The sequence below is a fragment of the Capricornis sumatraensis genome, chromosome 14, assembly GCF_032405125.1.
Source record: "Capricornis sumatraensis isolate serow.1 chromosome 14, serow.2, whole genome shotgun sequence".
Taxonomy (NCBI): domain Eukaryota; kingdom Metazoa; phylum Chordata; class Mammalia; order Artiodactyla; family Bovidae; genus Capricornis; species Capricornis sumatraensis.
In genome coordinates this window covers 29,346,750-29,372,348 of record NC_091082.1, presented here as the reverse complement: position 1 = coordinate 29,372,348, position 25,599 = coordinate 29,346,750, and the positions used below count along the sequence as shown (strand labels likewise).

The 25,599-nt window shown below is 45.6% G+C and overlaps 1 protein-coding gene across 2 annotated transcripts in view; it reads right to left on the bottom strand.

Annotated features, from left to right (window-relative positions):
* Positions 1–18,968, bottom strand: part of TGFB2 (transforming growth factor beta 2) — an 89,524-nt gene extending 70,556 nt beyond the window's left edge. Inside the window, exons 1-2 of one of the 2 annotated variants that reach the window (XM_068986114.1) lie at positions 18,623–18,968; positions 2,558–2,641 (exon numbers count right to left, since the gene is read on the bottom strand). In XM_068986114.1, the coding sequence (XP_068842215.1) occupies positions 2,558–2,641; positions 18,623–18,968 (430 nt within the window). The remainder of the gene's footprint in view (positions 1–2,557; positions 2,642–18,622) is intronic. The other variant, XM_068986115.1, reaches the window with a different exon arrangement.
* Positions 18,969–25,599: the final 6,631 nt, after the last annotated feature.

Sequence of the window (25,599 nt, the reverse complement as noted above, 5' to 3'; positions counted from 1 at the left end):
AGAGGCGCCACGGGTCCCCCCACCCCGCCGACTCCCTGCGGCCACTCCCAGCATCTCCTTGGAATGGAGAGGCAGTTCACACAAGGTGACAGGGATGACCCTCAAGCCGCTTGGCACCAGCCAGCCTCCACTTAACGAGTGTTCAGAATCACAGTCAGCATGGAGAAATTCACCCTGACCCTGGACGCCTGCCCCCTGGCATCGGCTCACTTACATTTTTACTCAATTACTATTTCTAAGAACAGAGACCAAAAAAAAAAAAAAAAAATTGCAGAGCCCCACTGCTCAGCAGTCCTGCATGGAAGGTCTGGAAGGGTCTGCAGGCTTGAGTCCCAGGCGGGAAGCTGGGTGGGGCAGGAGGGCCTCCCACTGAACAGGGATCTCTTTCCCCAGCCTCACCCTATGAGACACTCCTGATTTTCCCAGACTCAGGAGAGGCAGGGTGGGCTTCCAATGTTTTTCCACCAAAGAAAGGGGGAAGCTTGCAGCCATTAAATGACCAAAAATAAACCCAAGTGAGAAGGAGTGTCCAAGGCCAAGTGGAAGGGGAGACCTCTCCATTTGTTTACTATGAGGAAAAGATGAAAAGGAAATGAATCCAAAGTGGTAGGTAAGAGAATTATAAAAACTAAGGGATGGGATTCCCAAGGGAAACAAAAGAAAAGCAAAAAACAAAAACTGGGGTCTCTGTGGTGTGGTGGAGGCATGAGGGCCAGACCTGAATTCAGCATTAGCTTCTATTCTCTTTGCTAGTTTGATGACTGAGGACAAGGTAGTCACCTCTCCAAGCCAGAGTTCCCTCAAAAATGGGGATTCCATCCCACCCTCGCCAACCAACTAACATGGGGAGAATAAGGATGACAGGCCTTCAGTACCCGGGACATGGGGGCGGGGTGAGGGGACTGGAATTCAACACACGTTGTCCTTCTCTCATCCCTTCCCCTTGTCTTTTCCAACAAGCTGGCGAAACAAACAAACAAACAAAAAGCAGACAGTTAACTCCTTGGCTTAGACAGTACAATAAAATACAAATTTAGAGATGGAACACCAAATACAATCTGCCTTACAAATGGGAACTTAAAAAGTATGGATGAAGCCATTCACTCTTTTTATTTACATGGCAGCTTCTAGCCATTCTGAGGCCTTCTGTACTCAAATAAATATAGATTCTCAATGGAATCAGTTTTGTTTTTGAGGAAAGCCCAGCTTAGGTTACTGTAAACAGACTATTTCATTTCTTGATTCCTTGATTCCCAAGGAGCAAGGTTAGCAACTCAGTTGGTAAAGAATCTGCTTGCAGTGCAGAAGATCCAGGTTTGACCCCTGGGTCGGGAAGATCCTCTGGAGAAGGAAATGGCAACCCACTCCAGTATTCTTGCCTGGAAAATCCCATGGACAGAGGAGCCTGATGGGCTGCAGTTCATGGGGTCGCAAAAAATCGAGCATGACTGAGTGGCTAACACTTTCACAATTAGGAGTGGTAAAGTGCACAGCAGGATAACCCAGGGAGTGAAGACCTCTATTGGGGAAATAAAAACATTTCTCCTGTCCTTATTTGGGATCTCCACTTGAATTTAGAATCCATATAATTCATGCTTCCTCGGGGCCTCAAAAGTGTAGAGGGAACCAATGCCAGGACAGTAAGTCCATTTCCTCCCTTCTTGAGCATGGATCAGGGTACCACCTGGGCCAGAGTGTTTGAGTGTCATGATCACCTAAGACCTGTTCTTTGCTGTGGTCTCATGGCTCAGCAGATGATAAAAGATGGCACTCAATAAAAGCTGGCTGATTTATTAATGTTCCAAATCAGAACGGGGTGAGCCCTCCAGCTTTGGTGACCACCCCCCCCCCAACTCCACCCCAGCCTATCACACGGGGTTAGGCTCTGAGGGGCCTGCACTTGTCCTGAGGGTCAGGGCACAATGGCAAGCTCTCAGGTTCAGCCAACTGAAGCCTTGACCATGATCATCCCATTCTGTCATGCAACCCATATGAAGGCCACAAACAACCCATTAATGACCGTATGAAGGCCACAATGATCAGCATACATTTCCCACTGTCCTCCCTGTAGAACTTCAAAGGAGAGAAAAATCTCCTTCTTCCCTTTCAGTTCAGTACCAGAAACATTCATTGAGCCATTGCTGTGTGTCAGAAATAAGAACACAGGTTCAAATAAGAGACCAAAAAAAGGAATCCTTGACATTCTGGCCATACAATCCACGCCCCCCCACCCAGAGTATCCTCCCAGGGAGTCAAGAGATCAATCTATCAAGTCATTTGGGAAGCCCTGGATCACACATCTCATAGACCCACAATTCATCCTCCCCCGTATTAGAATCAAGTCATCATAGCACTTCAAAGCATTCATGAGTTTTTCTGATAGACACTCTGACGACAAGATCGGGGGGCACCTGTGTGACTGTCCAGCTATGAGGTTGCACTTCAGACTTCTCTTTTGCCTCTGACAAGCCCCACCCCCACCCAGGAGACAAACACTAAAGATGGGCCGGCTACCACTACGCCAAATGAGGTATATAAAGCAGACGAGTGTACTCACCAAGGTACCCACAGAAAACCTGGGACTGTCTGGAGCACAAGCTGCCCACTGAGCCAGAGGGTGTTGTAACAACTGGGCAGACAGCTAGGAGTTTTAAAAAGCACAGTCATTAGCTATTTTACTGAGGAGATGCCTATACAGAGCTATACAAAGATTCAATGCAGAAGAGGGACTCAATGCATGTATTTATCATTCCCCCAGAAACAGAAGGGCCCCACTACTCAGGGCCAGGGGACTATGGGGTAAGCAAGTCTGGGGGATTGTGGATTCTCACCCCAGATCTTTTGGCATGCCTTAACCAGCAATCAGGCTCCTGAATTTAGCATTCCCCTTAACACATTCTAGTGTTAAAAAAACAATGTACAATTTATATACTGAAACAGTCACATAAATACTTGACTTATATTAAAGATGAATAGGAAAGGTCCTGACCTTTAGAACAAAAGACAGACTCCCTCTTAAGAATAAAACTCCGATTTTCATTTGGTTGGCCTCGATTTCAGTTTTCTTAAAACCACCTGTTACCATTTCTAACTTACACATGAAAACTCCTACATCAGTGATCAAAACTTCAAGTATATACTGGTTTAGGGCTGCTTAGTGATAATTTAAAAACCTAGGCCTCCTTGGAATGGATTACACGCATCTTCCATGATACTTTTTGACATCCTGAAATTCTGAACTCTGCCTTCTTTAAAGATCTTATATGCATACTATGTGTCAGATTTTTGCATGAGATGATGTGGATGGACACCCCTGCTCTGTCGTCAGTCTCCTGGAATCTGAACAAATGCCTTGATGCACCTAAGCCTCTGTTGCTATAAAATGAAACTGACATCGTGCTATTCCTGAGGGTTTATTGAAATGGGATATTTAAAAGAAACTCACAAATAAAAGGTGCTTGGGGATATAATAATACCAGTTATCTAACTTATTTGATAGGTGAATCCCCGATGGCCTTCCAGGTCTGTATGAACAGACTTCCTTCCCAGCTCCTTACACCAATTTAAAATCCATGCACCTTCATTCACCTAGGATATGTCTTCTAAAAGCATGACCACTATTCATACCTGACTTGAAGATTTCTTTGGACAAAACACACAGGTCTTATGGACTTCCCCCTCCCCTCTCTCTCTCTTTTTTTTTTTTTTTTTTTTTTGCCAGATTTTTATGTTTCTCTCTCAATTCTAAAGCAGATAAGGAAAACTTTTTTCCATGCCCTATAACTTACCACCTCCAGCATGCAGCCCCCTAAAGAGATCCCAGGGACACATTTTCACACTTGTGGGGATTACAGCTTCCAGTCAAAACCCTCTTTAATTGAGATGTGGGAGGTGCCCGGCCTGGATGGCTCGGAAGACGAAGGCCCAACACCCAGGCCTCGGTAACATGTTGCTCTCACGTCGCCACCATACGCTGCTACCAGCTGACAACTGCTCACACACGTGCTCACCCACAAGCAACCACGGTGTTTATTTTCAGAGCCCTCTCTACACCCTCCCTGAGAGAAAAATCCCTCCCATCACCCGTCAGCAAAGATAGGAAGCTGCAGACAGGGTAGAAACTGTTGTCACGAGATCAGCAAGGCACACGATGTCTTCGCATTCAGATCTGACCTCTAAAAAGAGATGCTGAAAGCTCTCTGCGATAAAAATCTCAAGGAACAGAACCAGAGACAGGCAAGACATGCAGAGCGTGGCTGGGTCAGCAGCACGTTCTCTTCACACGAGGGCCCTGTGCGTTTCTGGGGGGATTTCACTCCTTTTCCTGGGAAATAGCACCTTCTTCAGGCCAGTGGCTGTCTGGTGCTGCAGAGGGATACTGATTCTGTTAATGGAATCCAGATCCCTGAACTCACCCCTGATCACCCGGGTCAAAGGAAGTCTATGAGAGAACAGGGCAAGCTAACTGTCGTCATCTGTCATTTCCAACAAGCAGTCCTCAAGTAGGCACCTTTGGTTTACTCTCGCTCTGCTGTCAAGCTACAGCATTAAAGTGCTTTCCTTCCTCCCCTCCCCTTTTTGTGTTTGTTTTGTTTTTAAGCAGGGCCAAAGAACAGGGTGAGTTTCACTGGTGGCTCAGTTATTAAAGAACCTGCCTGCAATGCAAGAGTCACGGGTTCGATCCCTGGGTGGAGAAGATGCCCCTGGAAAAGGAAATGGCAACTCCAGTATTCTTGCCTGAAAAAATCCCATGGACAGAGGAGCCTGGCAGGCTACAGACTATGGGGCTGCAAAGAGTCGGACACGACTGAGTGGCTAAACCACCTCCATAAAGAAAAGGGAGGTCTGGTGTTGATCCAGGGCCTCAGAAGTGAAGACCACAAATCAGATGGAGATATAAGTGACGCAAATAAGGGTGATTTATGCCAAAGAAAGTAACTGTTAGCTGGTTTTTTTAAAATCAATTTTCAAGATCTATGTGTTTGAAGTCACACTAGATACAGGTAAACTTTTTCTGTTAATAAGTTTTGAGGTCCATGTGAAATGCTTTCTAAAATGTGAAACCCTAGGGAAAATCTGAGACATGAATAGTCTTAGAGATACAATCATTTTTAGCAGTCCCTGGGTATACTCATGGATAATGGGGGAGCATGGCTCAGGTAAGTCAGAAGATAAAAACAGTCTTGGAATTAAAATTTTGCATGAGTAATTTACAAAATAACTAAAAGACAATGAAGCTAACTATAAAAGTGCTAGAACTCCTAACTATAAAAGTGCTAGAACTCCTTTTTGGCTGTGATGACACAACTAAGAAATAAAGCAAACAAACCTAAACACACAAGGTTTCCAGAGTGTGCTTCTGAGCTACCTACTTGGATCTCACCTTGAAATTAAAGAATAATTATCTTGGTAACTCCCTGGTGGTCCAGTGGTTAGGACAATGTGCCCTCACTGCTGAGGACCCCAGTTAGATCCCTGGTGGGAAACTAAAATCCCTCAAGCTACGAGACATGGCCAAGGGAAAAAAAAAAAAAACTATCGAATAATAATTTGGATGGAGGATAGGAGACAAAGTCCCTGGAATCCACACCCAGCACTCCAGGAGATCCTTTTGCTTGGCAGAATTCCAGAAACACTAGTATAGCCCTTGTGACCTAGAGGTTAGAAAGGCCTGTTACAAAAAGTTCATTTGTCCTCCAAACAACCCAATCAGGTAGATCACAATCCTCTCATAAGAGTTGTCTGTTCTGGGTAATTAGTCTTTTTATGTAGCGTGAAAGTGTCTCTTAGCCAGAAAGAAAGACATTCTTGCTGCAATGACATCTCAAGCAGAATTAAATGTCACTGCAAATGGGCTTCCCAAGTGGGGCCAGTGATTAAGAACCCGCCTGCCATTGCAAGAGATGCAAGAGACTCAGGTTCCATCCCTGGGTCAGGAAGATCCTCTAGCGGAGGGCATGGCAACCGACTCTAGTATTCTTGCCTGGAGAATCCCACGGGCAGAGGAGCCTGGCAGGCTCCATAGGGTCACAAAGAGTCGGGCACGTCTGAGTGACTTAGCAGGAGCGGCAAAAATGCGGCAGTAAACTCCACATCACATTAGTCCCTGCCTCCACCCCTCCCCAGCCTCCACACAAACATCCTCCACGCAGACATCTCTCTCATGATGACAGCAGTTCCTGAAGTGGGCACCGTTATCTCTCCCAGCACGAGATGACAGCGAGCTTCTACTCCTCTCAGAGCATTCCCAGCAAAGGTTTCTTACAAACTGTTGCTCCCAACATCTTATGATTCGGGGTCAGTCTGGCTCAAGACCCTCCTTCTAGAATCCGGGTACAACTGCCAAAGAATTAATGAAACTAGACCAGGCCCTATGTACACAGTTTCATTGCTGATGATGATGCTTTCTGACAGCGGAATTCTTCTGAAATATATCTTGCTCTAGGACAAACCAGCGCCTGCCACCTCATTCCACAGAGGTAAAAAGCACAGTAGGTGAAATAGTGGCCATTCAGGACTGAGTTCACACATATGAACAGCAAACGCCACCAACATACTTAACAACCTAAAGCTTGAGTGAGAACCGCTATCTGAGAACCTTAGGTGATAGCCATCGTTCTCCTTTGGTTCTGCCCAGCTATTTCTGGGTAAAAGCTCTGTTTCTCTCTCCTTAACTTCCGGAACCAGATGCTAAGTTGCAAGCTTGGATGTGGAAACCCTTCTTCCAGAAAGCCCTGACAGACTTCCAAGCAGGCAATTCCTTTACCAAATCATCCATCTTCTGTAAAGACAGGTCCTCAGTCTGTGATTTTCTTTTTTTTTTTTTTTCCTCCTTCTAAAGTCAAATCAGAGTTAAGTCACCCACCTATTTTTCTTTCCTTTTGTTGGACTTTCTCAGCTAGCAACTTAATGATAGGAGTTTATTATAAGGAAAGAATCACTTCAACGGCATAGTCATTAAGTTGTCGAAACAGAAGTGAAAACGAGATAAAGCCAGTGGATAGGGGAATGAGCTGTGTGCTCAGTCACTAAGTCGCGTCCGACTCTTTGCAACTCCATGGGGCTGTAGCCTGCAAGACTCCTCTGTCCATGGGATTCTCCAGGCAAGAACACTGGAGTGGGTTGCCATTTTCTTCTCCAAGGGATCATCCAACCCAGGGATTGAACCTAGGTTTCCTGCACTGGCAGGCAGATTTTTTTTTTTACCACTGAGCCACCTGGGGAGCCCAGATAGGGAAATAAATAATCCTGTAAGAAAGCCCCCCACCAATGCAAGGAGTAATAGTTACTGTTACATTTGATCTAGAGAGAATAACCTTAGTTGAATTTGGTCTAAGAAGTACTGAATTCCCAATACTAAAATGACTCCAAAACTCAGGTTAGAGTTCTTAGAAAATTCCCATTTATGTGCAATAATATGTTTTAGTGACCTTAAAATGCATGAAAAACTACTGTCTCCTCATTTAGACAGTTCTTCCTCTGAGATCAGCGTCTCTCTTAAAACCAAACTCTGCCTTCTCATTCACATGCTGGAGTAACAAACAAGGGCCGTGACAACAGCTTGAAGTTATGAATGAGCAGTTATTTGTGAACACGCTCGTCAAGACAGATGTGGAATCTGTCAGTGTGGTGTGGGTTAGATAGGGAAAGCCAAATGAACTGAGCCCAGGTCAAAGTCACAACATTTTTCTTTTTTCTCCTTGAGACTGGAAAGATGCTACAGTGCTTCCTGAAACTAACATCTCCAAAAAACCAGTCCGAGTGTTACTTGGGCTCATGGTTGCCTCGTGACCCTCCTTTCCGAAACACCATGTCTCTTCCTCAGGAACGTCCTGCTTCCTAATGACCCACGTGGAGGCCGAGAGGACGAAGGCCTGAAGGAAGAGCCACACTCTCTCTGTGGACAGAGATGCATCCCACATGCCAGTGTGAGAGCAAACAGCTGCCTGAGGAGGCTGGAAATGGATCCGAACTATTTTCAGAAGGTCTGGGCTTTGCAACATCCAGAAAGCATTTTCCATTTGCTTTAAGTTCCTCAAGTTGTTGTGATTAAAGGGGACATCTAAGCCCCACATTTCTGGCTTATCAGGCAGAACCAAGTCCAAAGGCTCATTTCTGAGAAGGAAGGGATGCGGTTGGTCCACAGAGAAGAGCTTTGTGGGCACCAGAAGGCATTCCCTCCTTCCAACAGCCCCTGCCACTCTGCTTAGTTGCTTCACTTGTGTCCACCTCTGTGTGACCCCATGGACTGTAGCCCACCAGGCTCCTCTGTCCATGGAATTCTCCAGGCAAGAATACTAGAGTGGGTTGCCATGCCGTCCTCCAGGGGACCTTCCCAACCCAGGGATCTCCTCAACCCAGGGTCTCCTGGGTTGCAGGCAGATTCTTTACCACTGAGTCACCAGGGAAGCCCCCTAACAGACCCTAAGCCCAGTAAACTTGGTTCCCTTTGGACACCAGTGGCCTCTCACATCAATGAAGTGGTCTTACTCGGTTGCTCCAGGAAAGCCAGGATGCTACGTCACTCAGAGAGCATCTTACTCTATTGACAGCTGCTCCTGCCCAAGTGCAGCCTGTCCTCTCGGACAACACCTCCTCAGTTTTCATTTCCTCTTCAAACCCTTTGCAGCAACTTCTCACCACCCTCTCCCCTTCTTCCCACCCATCCTCCTCTGGGAGACTTCTACCCTGTAATGGCATTTTGTTGCTGAAGTCTGTTGAATTGCCTGGGACTTCCCCAGCAGTCCGGTGGTTAAGACTTTGCCTTCTAATGCAGGGGTTGCGGGTCGGGTCCCTGGTCAGAGAGCTAAGATCTCATATGCCTCGTGGCCAAAAATCCAGAACTTAGAAAAAAAAAAAAAAAAGAGGAAGTAATACTGTAACCAATTCAATAAAACCTTTAAAAATGGTCTGCATTTTTTTTAAAAAAGTATTTTAAAATATTAGAAAATAATAATTAATAAATAAATAAATTGCCTGGCAGTGAAGAAACCACTGTGGCTGGTTCCTGGTCATGAAAGTGAGATGAGGTTCAAACATCCTGGCTACCTTCTCAACAGAGCCTCTCACCAGGGGAGGTGATGAGACAAGGGACCTGGGAGAAGGGGCCGAGCGTGGCCCAGAGACAAGCTGCCCAGAAGGCCCCTTGGCATCTTAGCCTTTTATGAACAACATCCACCCCCATCCACACGCCAACCTTTGTTGGATTTCAGCCTTTAGGGCCCAGAAAGATAAAGAGGTGAGTATTAACTCATACGCATATTCAGAGAGATCAGTTAAAATCATCTCAAAAAAATTTTCCCTAGAAATGCACAGGCCCTTTGAAACAACTAGCAACACCCTGAGATGTCAAAAATAAACAAATAAATAAACCCTGATATTAATGCACTGAGCTCAGCAAGACACTTCAGCTGGGAGGACTCCAGGATGCAGACCTCCTGTTTCTGGTGCCAGAGGTGGCTATTGCCAGTCAGAGCCTCTGAAAGTTTACTAAATAGAAACGTTTCCTGAGGGCAGATGTCATGCCCCCTCTTAATTTTATTTTCAATGTGTTTCTAGGACAGAGCGCTCTGCTGTATGCACATGGACTGCTACTCTTCCAATCCACAAACATGAATGTGACTTAGTGCCTCCAAAATCCCAATGCTCTCTTAGAAACCATGGCACGTTACAATTCATGAGCGCTCTCAGTGGCATATGAAATTACGGACTGTCGCTTCAGCATGTCCGACTCTGTGACTCCAAGGACTATAGCCTGCCAGGCTCCTCTGTCCATGGGATTTTCAAGAATACTGGATTGGGTTGCCATTTCCTACTCCAGGGGATCTTCTCGACCCAGGGATCCATGTGAAATTATGGTGCATTGTGAAATCAGTGGTGTTTGAGATTCAGTGCATAGTAACTGCCTGCAAAGCAAGCCTATTAAGTGCCAGAAGTAGCTACACTGGGAATTTCTTTGCGCACCATCACCCATCCTCCATGATCCTAGGGGGCAGGGCTCATCTTCATCATGACAAGTGAACAAACTGAGATCAACTTAAGTCCTGGGGCTGTAGCCCCGCCACCAAGCCACGGATGGCAGAGCCAAGATCTGAATTCAGCAGTGTGTGCTAAGTTGCTTCAGTTGTATCAGACTCTTTGCGCCCCCATGCACTGTAGGCGGCCAGGCTCCTCTGTCCATGGAGTTCTTCAGGCAAGAATACTGGAGTAGGTTGCCATTTCCTCCTCCAGGGGATCTTCCCAACCCAAGGATCAAACCAGAGTCTCTGTCTCCTGCACTGGCAGGGCAGGTTCTTTACCACTAGCGCCACCTGGGAAACCCCTCAGCAGGAAGCAACTGAAATGTCCCCGAGGCAGTTTGAATAACTTGCACTGAGACAGCCAGGTGGCTCACCCACACAAGACCACGTTTTAACAATTTCCACCGGCCTGGAGTAGGGCTGCTTGTCTTTGAAGCTCCCTTTTCCCTTTCCACCTCTGAGACTGTTCTGGTGCAATCCCTTTACTTATTCTCTTTCTTTTACTTATTGGATCTGTCTGGCTCTCAAGCCTGTGCTCATTAGACAACAGCATCCTGCCTTACCCAGTCCATTTTCAAGAGACAAGATGAATCTCCTATCAATCAAATTTAGAAAAGTTTTGCAAAGAAATGATGACAGTTCAAGATGAAGACCAGGAGCCTTGAGAGATCACAATATTTGTATCAACTACCTGCAGAGATAAAAGCAGAATGTGTTAAAGACAATAAAAAAGACCCAGGGCTGTAGAAAAGGATTAAAAAATATAGTGCCTTCTGGAGGGAAAGAATGTAGAGCTTCTAGGAATAGAATTCCTGCCAGGAGAGGAAAGTCACCACCCTTCAGGGATGTTCTATGTCACTTTTCAAGTGGGCAGGAAAAGTCATGCTCTCCATTTCCTGGTCTCTATTTAGGGCTTCTATTACTTAAACCTAAAAGCCTGACTTTCAATAAGACATCGCTGATAGAAATAGTTATAGTCATGTCCTCAGATGTTACAGGGAAAATACTCGTATGGACTATACAGGGTTACTTGTGAGAGTAAAATAAGTGCACACATATGAAATATTTAAAACTATGCTTGGCACATAGTGCGTACCCGCTGAGGGTTAGCTTTCATCATCATCATTATCACCATCATTTTCATTCTTATCTGCAAAACTGGAAACAGGAACTGGGTGGTTCTGAAAGGCCTGGTATTGCCTTAAGCATAGGAACAAGATCCATCAGGCATGGTTTCCCTGACAACAGAGGTAAGATTTCCATCTCTCCACATCTCCTGGTCTTAATGCTTTCAACTCATAGATCTTTCTTCTGGTGACTTAGTCTTATTCTCTAAAGGGAAACCCTCATTCATTTATTAAGTATTGGTTGGGCAAAAACAATAAGCTGTAAGAACATAGCTAAGTCCAAGTGGGTTCTTGTTCTGAGGTAGGTCACTAACAGATGAAGAAGACAGGTCAGGACACAGCTAAATTTTACCTACAGCTAAAGAAAAGAGGCTGAGATAGAGATGAGTATCAGTGCTGTGAGAGTGCAGAGAAAGAGCTAATTAAATATGATGAGGAACATCAAAGAAGGTTTCATAAGGAGAAGGCACTCACCTAACCTCGAAGGATTCTTAAAGGTGTTAAAAGATGGCTCTCTAAGTGGAAGAAACAGCATAAACAAAGGCCTAACGGCAGCAAAATAAATGGCCCCTTTGGGTAAAGGCAAAGAGAGTGATCTGGCTGGAGTGTAGTTTTCATGGGAGGATTTAGTTGGGGGTGGGATGCTGAGCAGGAGGAGGGACCAGACCCTGAAAGGTCTTGGATATTTTCTAAGATATCTGAGATCTTATCTACAAAGCCAAAATTCTCAAGGCCTTCCTATATTAGGACTGGACAGTGATGGGCCTGCTAGATTACCAGCCCTGCCAGTCTCTGTTCTCACCCTCTTTGGTGGCAAAAATCACCCAAGGACCAATCCAGGTGAGCCATGGAAACAGATCCTCTGAGGGAAAGTTACAAAGAAATGAATGAGCTGGAGGTCCTGAGACATTCTGGGCTGGTGGGAGTGGTCCCCAGAGTGTTACTTTTAATCATATCAGAATACCTCTAAAATATCTTTTTAATATCTCATAACCAGTGGCATGTTATAGTCAATTGTCAGTGATGTTTCTTTCTTCAGGGCACATAAAATAAGGTGCACCTTAAAATCAATGGTGTTTGGGAATCAGTGATTAATAGGTACCTTGCAAGGAAGGTGCACTAAGTGCCAGAGGCAGGGTGTGGGACTTCTTTACACAGGTCGTGGTCAGTCCTTTGCAGCTCTAGGAAGCCAGCATCTTCTTCATCTTTACAAGTGAAGAAACAGAGGCATGGGTCAATGAAGTTCCCTACCCTACACACCAGGTATTCCAGGAGAGAGAACAGGAAGGCAATCTAGAGCCCGTGGGGAAGAGGTCAACGGGGAGAGTTTATGAAGAGCTGAGGCCACCAAGCCCGTCTGGCAGTAAGGCGGTGGTCACAGCACAGAACCGTTCTAACCTACCAGAGGTTAGAAAAGAAACGAAACCGGTGACAACCACCGAAACCGTCTTGTGGTCGCAGCGTGACTCGAATTTCTCTCAAACACAGGATGGAAGCAAGCTTTGCAGTCTAAACAAACCCATCAAAGAGTCCCTAGCATGTGATTAAAGTGAATCTACCTGGAGGACACTGAATTCCTAGGTTAACAACTATCCTTGTTTAAGGAATATTAAAAGACAAGGCACACCATATGATTTCAAAATGACAGTGGAAACTTCTGTTTATCTCGGCCAGAGGCACGTTTCATCAAGCTGTTCAGCATGGGCAGAGTAGACCCACCCTTCGGCAAACGGGGAGAATGAGCACATTTGGGAAACCCACACCCTCTCTCCAGGGTCCCTCAGCACCGGAGGTGCTGCAAGAGCAGGGCTGAGCAGGACAGGAAGTGCTCCATGAGGAAGGCTGAGAAAGCTGCTCCCAGAGCTCTTCCCCGGCCCTGCTCACTTTAATACTGGGCTTCCCAGAGGGCGCTAGTGGCCAAGAATCCCCTGCCAATGCAGGAGACATATGAGATGCAGCTTCGATTCCTGGGTCCGGAAGATTCCCCTGGAGAAGGCAATGGCAACCCACTCTAGTATTCTTGCCTGGGAAACCCTATGGGCAGAGGAACCTGGAAGGCTACAGTCCATGGGGTTGTAAAGGGTCAGACACGACTGAGCGTGTGTGCGCGCGCGCACACACACACACACACACACCCCTTAATACTGAACTTGTAAAGGGGTGGGTGGGACCAGGGAGGGAGAAGGACCCCCCAGTCCTACCTTGGTGGTCGGCTTGCACATCTCCCTCAGGGGCAGTCTCCTCCACTCTTCTTCCCTAACCTTCTAAAAATGCAGCCTGACGTGTGTTGTAATCTCTGGGCAAAGGCAGCAGTCGGTGACCTCCTCTGTTCTAACCCAGATTTGATATGGGATCAACAGTGAGTCATTAGCCCTTTTTTCACATCTCAGTTTCCTCTAGGAAACAGGATCTGTCATTCTTTCATATCTTTTTATATGAAAGAGGTTGTGCCTGGGTTACATCAACTTTTCACTAGGGAGAAGACAGCATTCAAAAAGTGCAGTTCCTTGAGCAAACCCCAGGGGTCGCTGTGGAGACACAGCTGGCTCCCGGAGCCTCTGCCAGGTCAGCGGGTCCCCACCTACTCCTCCAGCTTGACAAAGCCCAGCCTCCGTCCGATTGGTAGGGACTCCTCAGAAGAGGAGAGCAGCCTTCCTTGGCAACACAGACGGCCCAACTGCTTCAGTTTTAACCAGTATATTTCTTTGAGGGTTTCTCCCAGACTTTGAAAAGTAAAAGAAAGAAAAGAGGAAACCCTGGAAGAGAAGAACGTGGCCTAAGTTAAATGTGACCACAATTAGGCACTAGAGTTAGTACAAGCAATGATGCAATTCAATACAAGTGAGAGAATTAAAACTTGGTCTGCTGTGTGTTAATAACTCAGTCATCAGGGAAGTCTAGGGAAGAGGTTCAAGTCTGTCGTTGATCTCTGTGTCTCTTTCTCACACATCCACACACAGAGAATCTTCAAAAATGAAATCCCTATCACTTGGCTGTACACACCCGAAACTAACACAATATTATAAATCAACTATAGCTCAATAAAAGAAAGAAAAATCATCCCTGACTATCCAGCAAAAATACTACTATATTCTAGCAATTGCTAGTATTTTTCTTCATTGGGCAATTGGTTGACAGTCCAGCAATGTGTTGGAGAAGGAAATGGTAACCCACTCCAGTACTCTTGCCTGGAGAATCCCATGGACAGAGGAGCCTGGTGGGCTACAGTCCATGGGGGTCACAAGAGTCGGACAGGACTGAGTGACTAAACCACCAGCACCAGCAATATATACACAGAAAATATATACCCATGAATAGAATGTTAAGGTGCACCCCTGCCCCAAACCGTAGTGCTGCTACTGTGTCCAGTCTGTGTTCCATGATTTCACTTGGCAATTTACAGGGGAAACAGAAAACGGGATTGCCTGGTATTAAACGTTTAGCATTTATGTGAGTCAATTACAAAAGAAACCTCATCATGATGTCTCCTGCTGTACAGCTGGGTTTATCTAATTCAATATGACAGAATAAACCAACATGATTATTTACTTTCTTCCGTTGCATAGCTTCGAGATTCGACTCTTCCTGAACATGAGCTATTTACTTGCCTTGCAAGGAAAATCCAAGATAATCCCACACTTCTTTTTTCTCTGCCCCGACTAACATCCTACTGCTGCTGACTGAAGTTACAGATGGGTGGGGTGACACAACTGCTCAGGCTAAATGAATGGGAAGTTTTGATGCCTCTCATTGAAGCCCTTTAAGACCACCATAATATACTACATATCATACAAAAGAGTGAAATTCATAGTCCAACTTACTTAAGAAAACTTACTGATTATCTGTCTATTCCATGTTAATGTCCTTTTGATCCTAAAGATGTTCTGTTTTTAGGTTATTACTTTGGAGGTGGTGCTACTGCAGAATTTAGCAATCCCAAATAAATCCCAGGGTTACCAGGCTTCTCCACGTGGGAATTTCATAAGTTTTTCATGTAAGGGGGTTGAGAGTGGGAAGAGGATCTGTCCTGTGCATTCTAGAGTGGTTAACAGCAATCCCTGGCCTCTCCATCCCCAGTCATGACATCCAAAAATGTCTCCAGACATTGCCAAACATTCCCTGAGGGTGGGAATAGCAAGAGCGGTAACATCACCATAATAAGAACCACAACACCTGCCTGAAATTTGTTACATGGGAAAGAGAGGAGAAAGAAAGAAAGAAAAAATTTTGTCTCGTCCTTTTTCCTTTTTTGACTGTCCAAGTGTCTACATACTTCAATTGTTAATCATTTGGATTCTTACTCCATTAAGTGGAATTACTCTTTCTAAATTTCTAAAGCCTCATACAGTGTCTTTGGAATAGATGTGCCTTGAGGTTCCAGTGGATTGTCAAAGGATGAGAAGTCCACTAATTCCCACTGGGTAAAGTGTAGGTAAACCATAGTATAACTCCACTTTGAGCCTTAAACTAACAGCATGTGAAAAGATCAATACAAATAAATTCAAAACTAATCAGACCCCTTCTTCAAATGTTGACACAGTATTATTTATAGCCTATAAATACCTTCTTGACTAAAATTCATCCTAGGAGATTGGCACCTGGCTAGTTCTATTCATATTTACTGTATTTATATAGTACACTGGTCCAAGGATAATATTTAATACAAAATATGCTTCAAGGCATATGCAATATCTCTTATATTTTTACTTTTAAAACTCTGCATTGCTAAAAATATTCGTCTGAACTGTATAAAATGTTCGCAAAGGACTATCAAGAATCTGTAATGATACATAGTTCATTGAGTATAATTAGAGCATATTTGTAATATTTGAGTTGAAGTCAGTCCCTGAATGCTAATAAGTTGGTGGTAAAAAATGAACCAGTGATCTTTCCCATGCCTCCATCCCTGGAGCTTGTGACCCTCCTCGGATTTCCTTTGAGAAATGACAGGCACACTCCCTCCCCACAGCAGCTTCAGAGAGGACCGAGTTAAAAGTTAGGCGGAACAGTCCTAAAGGGGGAGACTTGGTATATAAGCCAATGCTGTCCTTTCAATTTGCCCTTTAAAAAATATGGTGGAGTAATTTTTTTCTCTTTTCTTCCTTTTTTTTTTTTTTGGAAGGGTTCTTTATATTCCAGTATAACCAGAAAGTGCTGGAAAATCAGTTAACCTACTTTCTATAAAATTATGCACAGTCCTAGCACAGTAGTATCAAATCTGCTATTAATAAGACCTTCTGCTCCTAAACTTCCTTTCAGGCTTTAAGAAGCCTGCATTCTTTGTAGGAAAACTGATAGTGTATATTTTATCCTGTGCTGATCAGAGATTTTCAATTTCTTTGGTAGCTAGGAATGGAAACAGAAGGGAATCACACCCATCTTTAATGCCAACCTCTGAAATCCTAATAATCTGAGAATTTTCCCAGTTTGGTGATGATTATGATCCCGAGTGGGATCATCTCAATTCTTGAGACTGAAGAGGGTTTGAAAGAAAGAATACCCTCTTGGATAACTTGCTCTCTCCACACCTATCTCAGGAAGAGATCAGACCTCCTCTGTGTTAATGAAAATACCAGCAGTTCATTAAAGCTGTTGCAGGTAAACACTGAAGGGTTGCCTTGTTCTGATTCTACATAATGTAACTGCCTGCCTGCCCAAATTCCAGTAGAACGTCGCACGTGCTAGAGAAAGCAAACTGACTCAACTCCCTGTTGGATCTCAAAGATTTTGGACTAAATTACAATGAACTTTCTTTCCTAATTATCTCCAGGGCTCCACCCCAGGTAGAAAGCTTTCCTTCCTCCCACCCCTCTTAGCCCCCTCCCCTCGCCACGCATTACCAAGATGGAGTGTATATAATCACCACTGTGGTGAATGGTGCCATAATTACAATAATAAAATCGACCCCCTTGCAGGGATCTCCTATCTCAGCTCTGCTCTTAAACAAGAGATGATCCTGCAGCAAAACAGAGGTCGCCAGGAAGACTGGGGTTGTATACGTCAGCCGATATTCTGAGACCATCAGATACAAGACATGGCAAGTCCCGGAACTACGACTTGTCAAACTAAATATAAATATTCAAAAAGAAAAGCACCACTCTGCAATTAGAACCTCTAGGATAAAATTACCAAGATGGCCATATTATCTCTGTAGGCAAGACACAGAGACTTTGTAAAGGCAGCCAGAGAGTATATAGGGCATGAAAAGGGGCGGAGAGAAATGGGCAACCAATGAAAAGTGTACGACTTGGGATTTGGAATACGCGAAAGTTGGAGCTTTTTTTTTTTTTCTTTCTTTCTTTCTTTTTCTTCTTCCTGGTATTTAACCCTCTCAGGTATCAATATATGCTGCTTCTTTGCTTCTTCTTTTTTTAAGAACTTGGAAATCATTCTAAGCTAACTGCTCTTTTCCCTTCCCCCCAAGGAGCTCCAACAATAAATCATTTCACTTCCACGGCTACTGTATGCCAGCTGGTTTTGAGGACACTGCCCTCAGAGAAGCCAGTTAAAAAAAAAAAATCGGCTGTCTTCTACGCTGAGATTCAGGAATGCAACGAAGTGACTGCAGGAAGCCTATGAAAGGGCAGGGAACACCCGGCTCCAGAGTGAGAAAGATAAAACGATAAACGCCTAAGAAAAGGGATTTGCTACACCGGCGATTTTAAGAAGGCAGGTTTGAGAGGATTCTGGAAAAAAAAAAATGAAGGAAAAACTCTTTTAAACGTAGTCAGAAACGAAGCTGTCTTCTCTACCATTCCAGGTGAAATCAAAAGGGGACGTGGTTACAAGATCTCGCCTTGGCGGGGGCAGGGGGATGTAAACACCCCGACGAGGTCAGAGATTCACGAATTGAGGGGTTGGAGGTAGGTTTTTGGAGGGGTCGCCAGATCGGGTTTCGTCTTGGCGATGCTGACATTTTTCGGGGAGTTAGAGACAATAGGGAAGGCTTGCGGAATCAGCTGATAGGTCGGCACGGAATAGGGCGCCTTCCGGTGAGGCTCGTTTTGAGCCACTTTTTTTTTTTTTTTTTTTTAACCCTCCGTGCCCCAGTTCGGCGGGCTCCAGGCCAATCGGAGCAAAGAAAACAAACCCACTGAGGTTTCCCGGTTTAACTCGGCCCCGGGGAGTGCCTGGAGTTTGACAGAGAAGGGCTGACTCCTAGCCGGTGGCCGAGTCGAGAATTTCAGGGAAGAGGAAAAAAAAGAGAGCGAGAATAACGCCTTATAAAGGACGGGGGCGTTATGGGGGGAGGGGGGTGAGGAAGAAATGGAGAAAATAAAGTCGCAAGTCCACGTTTTAAAGCCTAATGTTCTCAAGCACACAACTGGCAAGGAGGTGGGTGGGACGGAGGACCGGAGAAGGGGAAGGAGCGAGCCGGGGACCCCAGAGGGCAGGGCTATCCCTGGAGTGGCTGCGGTTCTGGAAGCCTCGGGCAGCGCTAAGCCCCGGGGAATGCAAGCGAGGAGCGGTACTTACTTTCCGAGGGTAAGAAGGACGGCATGTCTATTTTGTAAACCTCCTTGGCGTAGTATTCCTCGTCGCTCCGCTCGCGCTCGCAGGCGGCCGCCCTCCGGCTCGCCTTCTCCTGGAGCAAGTCCCTGGTGCTGTTGTAGATGGAGATCACCTCCGGGGGGACCTCCTCGGGTTCGGGGTAGTCTTCTGGGGGGCTGGTGAGCTTCAGCTTGCTCAGGATCTGCCCGCGGATCGCCTCGATCCTCTTGCGCATGAACTGGTCCATGTCGAGCGTGCTGCAGGTAGACAGGCTGAGCGCGACCGTGACCAGATGCAGGAGCAGAAACGCGCTCAACACACAGTAGTGCATTTTTTTAACGGTGGAAAAAAATTTTTTTTCTTTTAAGCAAAAAGTAAGAAAGAAAGAAAAAAAAAAAAAACCCTAGCAACTCTCAAAGTACAGATCAGGTAGGTTTTTTTTAATGCGAAACTTTTGCAAACAATCGAGAGTCAATGTCCGAGAGAAAAAGGTATCTTGCTTGAATTCCTTTCAAAAGAAAAGGCAACGTCGTTCCCCAAGTGGAAATATTAATACACGACGGGCAGGGGGAACCTGCACTTGAGGGAGTCGGCAAAAGTTTTCTTGGAGCGACGAGATGGAGGGGAGGGGGGGCGGAAAAAAGAGACGAGTGGCTATTAGGCAGAAATAAATTTAGCAGGAGGAAACGGAGTTCAGTGTGTCAGTTTCGGGTGCGGAGTGGCGAATCTGAACTCGGCTCCTCCGGCCAAAAGGGAAGAGATGAAAAGGTCCCGGGGCTGGCAGCGGGCGCGTCGGCGGGAGGGGCGCGGGCCGCGCTGTCAGGGGGGCGGCCGAGGCCGGCCGGCTCCAATTTATATATTTCAAGAAGGAGCGGCGCGGCGCGGCCCTGCCTTCCACTGCAGCGCTGAGAGCAGGAGCGGCAGCAGCTCCGGAGCGGAGGAGCGCACACGTGTGTGAGTGTGTGTGTGAGTGCGCGTGTGAGTGTGTGTGGTGTGAGTGTGGGCGCGCGCGCGCTCGGGTGCGCGCGCTGGGGGCGAGCCCGGCCCGCGGCGGGGAGGCGGGAGAGCTTCGCTCGGCGCCCGGGACTCGGCCGGGTCCGGCGCGGGCCGCGGAGGCCGCGCAGGGAGGCGGCGAGGATCCTGCTCCCGGAGCTGCGCGCGGGGGCCGACTCCCCGGCCGGCGCGCCGACCCGCCCGCTCACTCCACGTTGCCGCCGCCGCCGCCGCTGGCGAACGCGTCCGGCCTCCAGCTCCCTCCTTCTGCTCCTCCTTCTGCTCTCGCTCCAAACGCCAACCCGGCAACAGGCGAGCGGCGGCCGCCGCCGTGGCTCTCGCCGCCCGCGGACCGCAGCGGCAGCCTGGCGACGCGCCGGCGGGGGAGTTTTATTCCTAGGGGGGTGGCGAAGGGGTTCCCTCGGACTCCCACGCCGACCCACCCTCGCCTGGTTTCTCTCCCACGTGGGCTTTTCTCGCTTAGGGCAGCAGGCACTTGGCAGCCCGCAGAAGGTCCTCTCCTGCTTTCTCCTTTCTGCAGCCGGGCAGCCCCCTCGGTTTGCTCCCGAATGGCTCCCTAGACCGTTATCCTAGCTCTCCATCCCTCTCCCCGGGCCTCCTTCACTTGCGCTCTCTCCCTTCCCGGTGTGTCTCTTCCTTTCTGCCTCTCTCTCGGTCCCTCTATATCTATCTGGCTGACCTCTCTCTCTCCCTGTCTCTCTATCTCTCGTCGGGAGCTTCTGGAGCTCCCCTCAGAGCGAACCTTCTGCTGGCAGCAGATAACATCACGATCCTGCCTGGGAGGAGAGATTTATAAGTTCTCCCCGAACCACGTGTTTGCCTTCAACAAAGTGACGTGCTAGGATTACAGTCAGGAGTCCTCTCGTTTACTTAGACCACGAGCTCTCCCTGGACCGTTGAGGGGGTGTGGAAATGAGGGTGGCTGAGGGGCAGGGAGAGAGGAGGTGCAGTGTGCGCCCTGACAACAGTGATTTATGGTATTTACTTTATATAGTCATTTTGGACCCGTCTGGTGAAGGACAGGCGATCAAGCCTCCCATTTTTACTTCGTGTGGCTTGTTCACGGCTTCCCAGATGGGATCACTTGCTCTAGAAGCAAGTCTTCCCATATTGTACACACACACACCCCCCGCACACTTAGGCAAATGAGCATCAAACAGTTGACTCTGGGCCAGGCCAGCCCCTGAGATAGGTCATCCAAGCTCCACCCTCTTTGTTGTTGTTCAGCCACTGAGTCATGTTCCACTCTTTGCGACCCCATGGACTGCAGCTGCCAGGCTTCCCTGTCCTTCTCTATCTCCCGGAGTTTGCCCAAATTCATGTTCACTGAGTCGGTGATGCCATCTAATTTCTCATCCTCTGCCACCTTATTCTCCTTTTGCCTTCAGTCTTTCCCAGCACCAGGATCTTTTAGTGGAGTCATTTTCTGAGATTCCACAGCACCTGTGCTGGTACCTTTGTCCTAAAGCTTATTACGGTTTGTTGTTCACAGCCTGGTTCTGCACTTGAAACGGAGCTTTATCTTGTGCACCCAGAGAATGAACTGCCTTTACTTTGCTGTTTGAATGGATGGATATCCTCTTAATTTGCTGCCGAAGGCTTTCTCTTCACCCTCTTCCCCAGCTAGACCTGAGTGACCAACTTCATTTTTTTCCACAACATATATCCAGGAAGCTGGGATTTTAAGTGTTTGATGTCTGCTGTTTTACACTACTCATAACTTGACATTTTCTATTTCAACCTAGTCCAAATGAGATGAATAAAAATAATGCTTGCCCCTGTTCTCTTTTCCCTTGTTTTCTTTTACCTTTACTCAAAAAACATTTTCACCATGACTGTAACCATACCAACTAGACAGATGATTTAAACTGCAAACTGTTGAGTTTTCCCCCAGACTCAAAGCCACTATATCATTCTGTAGTTTAGATGTTCCTTTTATTACAGAAAGGTCACAAGGAAATTTCTCTAACTTTTGGAATTTAAACTTTCCATGTGTATGGGGTCTATATCATTAGTAAGTAGAGAGTTAAATAGCTGTTAACAGTAGGAGACACATTTTACACTTAGTAATGTGCTGTGCTGTGCTGAGTCACTCAGTCATGTCTGACTCTTTTTGGACCCCATGGACTACAGCCCTCCAGGCTCCTCTGTCCATGGGATTCTCTAGGGAAGAAACTGGAGTGGGTTGTCATGCCCTCCTCCAGGGGATCTTCCCTACCCAGGGATTGAACACAGGTCTCCTGCATTGCAGGCGGATTCTTTACTGTCTGATCCACTAGAGAAGCCGGTAGGTCTGTAGGTGTATATGTTCATTTAATCTTCACAATGACACTCAAGTATTTTTATTATCATCTCTATTTTGCCGATGAAGAGATTGTGGTACAGAGAGGCTAAGTACCTTATTCAAGTAAGAAGCAGAGCTGGAATTTGTGAACAGAATCCATTTCCATGTTCTCACTCACTACGTATTTCTCAGAAGCACTGGTTCCAGAACATGTCTGATAAACAAGGATTCTGTGGTGAAGTGAAGTTTAGGAAATACTGGGTACTGTTGCCTTCTCACTGGTTCATATTTCCCACCATGTTAAAGGCTGAGACTCTTCTGAACTCCTGTGGACATGGGATTTTTCCCTATTAAAACACATTGGAAAGCTCTGACATAAAGGAATGGTTCCAACTCACTCAGAATAATTCTGAAAATTACATATAAATCGACATAGGTGTGTTCCTCTCTTTAGGTTAGCTGCAAATTGAAGCAGCTTGAAAGGAGTTAAGACAACCAGCTACAATTCCAGTAGCCAAAGCAAATTAGAGGCCCTACCATGGGGCTAGCAGTTTCATCAAGTTGTCATCTCTTTAAGTTTGTGAACTGCTCTAATCTAGCTAGACACGAATGAGGAAAACTGAATATCCTTACACTGGGGGCAATGACAAAACATAAAGCAGGAGTGACTGAGTGAAGATGTGGCTTTGGAAGGCGCTGGTTACCTCAGGCACCATACTCTGCCAAGGACATAGGTTCAGCCTCCCCTCAAATTAGGGAGACTGCCTCCGAGATATAAATGCAGACACACCTGAGGTTAAGTGGATTCAGATTCCAGTGTGGATAAAAGCAGCAAAAGTCCCTCTCCATCACTGCTAGGAAAACAAGCTAAGCCATAAATTCCTCTGACAACCCCCTTCCCAACATAAACACACACACTTTTGTCCATAATATTTAGTTTGTTGAACACATATTGCTTACTTTACAACTCCTTAGACTCCTGGCCTATTCATAAGAGGCTACTTTTAGTACTTCCACAGCCTAAGGGAGGACAGTGGAGGGGTTCCTAAGTGTAGTGTGGCTGAGCAGTGTCTTGAGTGGAGCAGGAGGGGCCCCTTTCTATCACTCAGGTGAGCAATCCCTTGAAGATGCAACAGGTAAGGCTTCAAGAGCTGTCTCCCCAGTTTGCCATAGCCATATGGGTATTTAACCTCCACAGACCATCTTGATTCCCTCAAGGAGGCAGGGGAGCATTGTGGTTAAAAAAAAAAAAAAGAAGGTAGGTTACAGATTCAAGTTTTGTTGGATTCAAATATCTGTCACTTTCTGGCTTAATGATCCTGGACAAGTTACTCAGACACCTTGTGTTAGTTTCTTCATCTATGAAATGGGAATAACACACAGCTACCAAGAATATAAGATGGTTGTGAATTACACAAGGTACCAAGATAGCTTCTAACACAACCTGGCACTTAATACGTGTTCATTAAATGTTAGCGACCATTTTTGTATCCTCTTTCAGCTTCAATTTGTCAGATCTTTCCCCAGTACAAACAGGATGAACAACCCAGGGAAGATGATGATAAGAATTTGCTTCATGGTAATGCTTCCATGCAGTTTCTATAAGCACATGCTCACTGTTATTTTAAATGTTATGATATTTTGCCCCTACTAGTTATAGGAAGAAAGGATAAGAAAATACACTTTTTCTATGGTGAATAGAACACTTAGTGATTACCAAAATCCAATTAAGTCCAAATTCCAGTTTCAGTTCTTATTATTTAACACCCTAAAATAGAATTCTTTGTTTTCCAGATCAGAGCAGTAGAGGGTACAGCTGTTTCAACCGCTAGCCCTTCTCTGCTCATTAATGGGTCTATTCATTTAACTTATGTGCAGTTCCTACAAGACCCTAAACAAATGCTTGATGTCAAAACAATTACTCACCCCTACAGAGGAGTTTTACCCCTAAGGATCACAGACAAAAGTTTATAACCTAGTAGGTCCTTCCTAAGTCTGGTAGAAGAATAACTTCATTTGTAACAATTCTGAAAGCTTCCCCAATGGTTTCAAGCCTTAAAAATCAGGAGGTACAGAAAAGAAATACATGGAGCTAATGTAATTGATTATATTTTACTCTCAATAGTTATACTTGATAAATGAAAAATAACTCTTTAATGTGAAGACATACCAAAAGCCTTTTTAAGTCCTAACTTATATCTTTGGTTTTGTCTTGTTTACTTGCTAAGTTGTGTCCAACTGCAGAAACTGACTCTGCAAACCCCAAGTACTGTAGCCTCCCAGGCTTCCTCTGTCCAGGGGATTTCCCAGGCAAGGATACTGGAATGGGTTGCCATTATCTTTGGTAACACAATTCAAAAACAATGTTTTGGTCCATACCATGTTTTGTCTCATGTTCTGTATACATGTCTATGCAAGTTTCTGCTCTCAAAATAAATAATTTTTCCCCCCAAGAAAAATCATCCAATTATCATTTCCATTCTGTATCTACAGGTTTATCTTAAGAAAGAAGTGATATAGGATGAAGGAGGAACACTGGTAGGGAGAAGAGCCGAAAGAGAAGATCAGAGGTGGTAAAAGATAAAGGAGTGAACTCAGGAGACAGGGACAAGGGAAAGCAGAGCGTATCAGTAGGTTGTGAGGTTTCAAAGAGATAAACTCCTCACACTTTGATGATGCACTGTGGGAACACTGGTCTTAACACCTTGGAGCTGTGATCAGTTGATGGATTACTGCTGGTGGCTTTGGGGCCCTTCCATCTCTACATTTTCTTCAGTTTCATGAGATTTCCAACAAAGGGGGCAAACCTCCAGAGGCCTGTATCCTGTCAATGCCAGGGCTTACAGAAATCAGCCAGAGACTCTGGTTACTCTGGTTCTTACCCCGGGTGCAATTCAGCCACTAAAATAGCACTTGGTGACTGATATCAATGAATAGCATTGAGTGATAGGTACAAATACGTGAACATGATGGGGACAGTGGTTATATAGTGAAATATGGATATGTGCTTGATGAAACACTAATGCTGATCGGAAGAAGCCAGCAACCGAGTTTTCCTTAGTTTTTAGAGCAGGGTCTGACACTTGCCTTTACAGAATCTCTGCTGCTACTTCACTGACTGCACTAGGTCAGCAGTCCCCAGACTCGTCACAAAGCAAGAGACTGGAATTAGGCTGCTGGGGGAAAAGGGTGACAGAGCAGTACGAACAAAGTAAAAATGTAAAAATGAGGAAGGAAAAGAAAAGGCAACGGATAAGAGAAAAACAGAATGATATTCTCACAATTAAAATGAGTAGACAACATAAAGTGGAATTTTTATCGTTTAACATATATAGTCTTTAAATGAATGTGGCATCCTTTCAGTGGGCTTCATAGATTGTGGAAAATTTTGAATGTGTAAATTTCCATGAGCAAAGGTACCAACCGTATTTCAAAAGCCTTACCTTTCGGCTGCTTCAATTATCCTGCAGTTAAAACAATGAAAATAAAACAAGAACCAACAGGCAATAGCAACTGCACATAAACAGAAAACCTGGATGTAGTTTTTTTAAACATTAGAAGGAAGAACTAGCAAAGGACTGTCAAACCAGTCCTTTAAAAAGCAGTGTAAATATATTTTAATAAATATTGTAAAAAGCAAAGCCACATGGTAGAAATGGTTTGC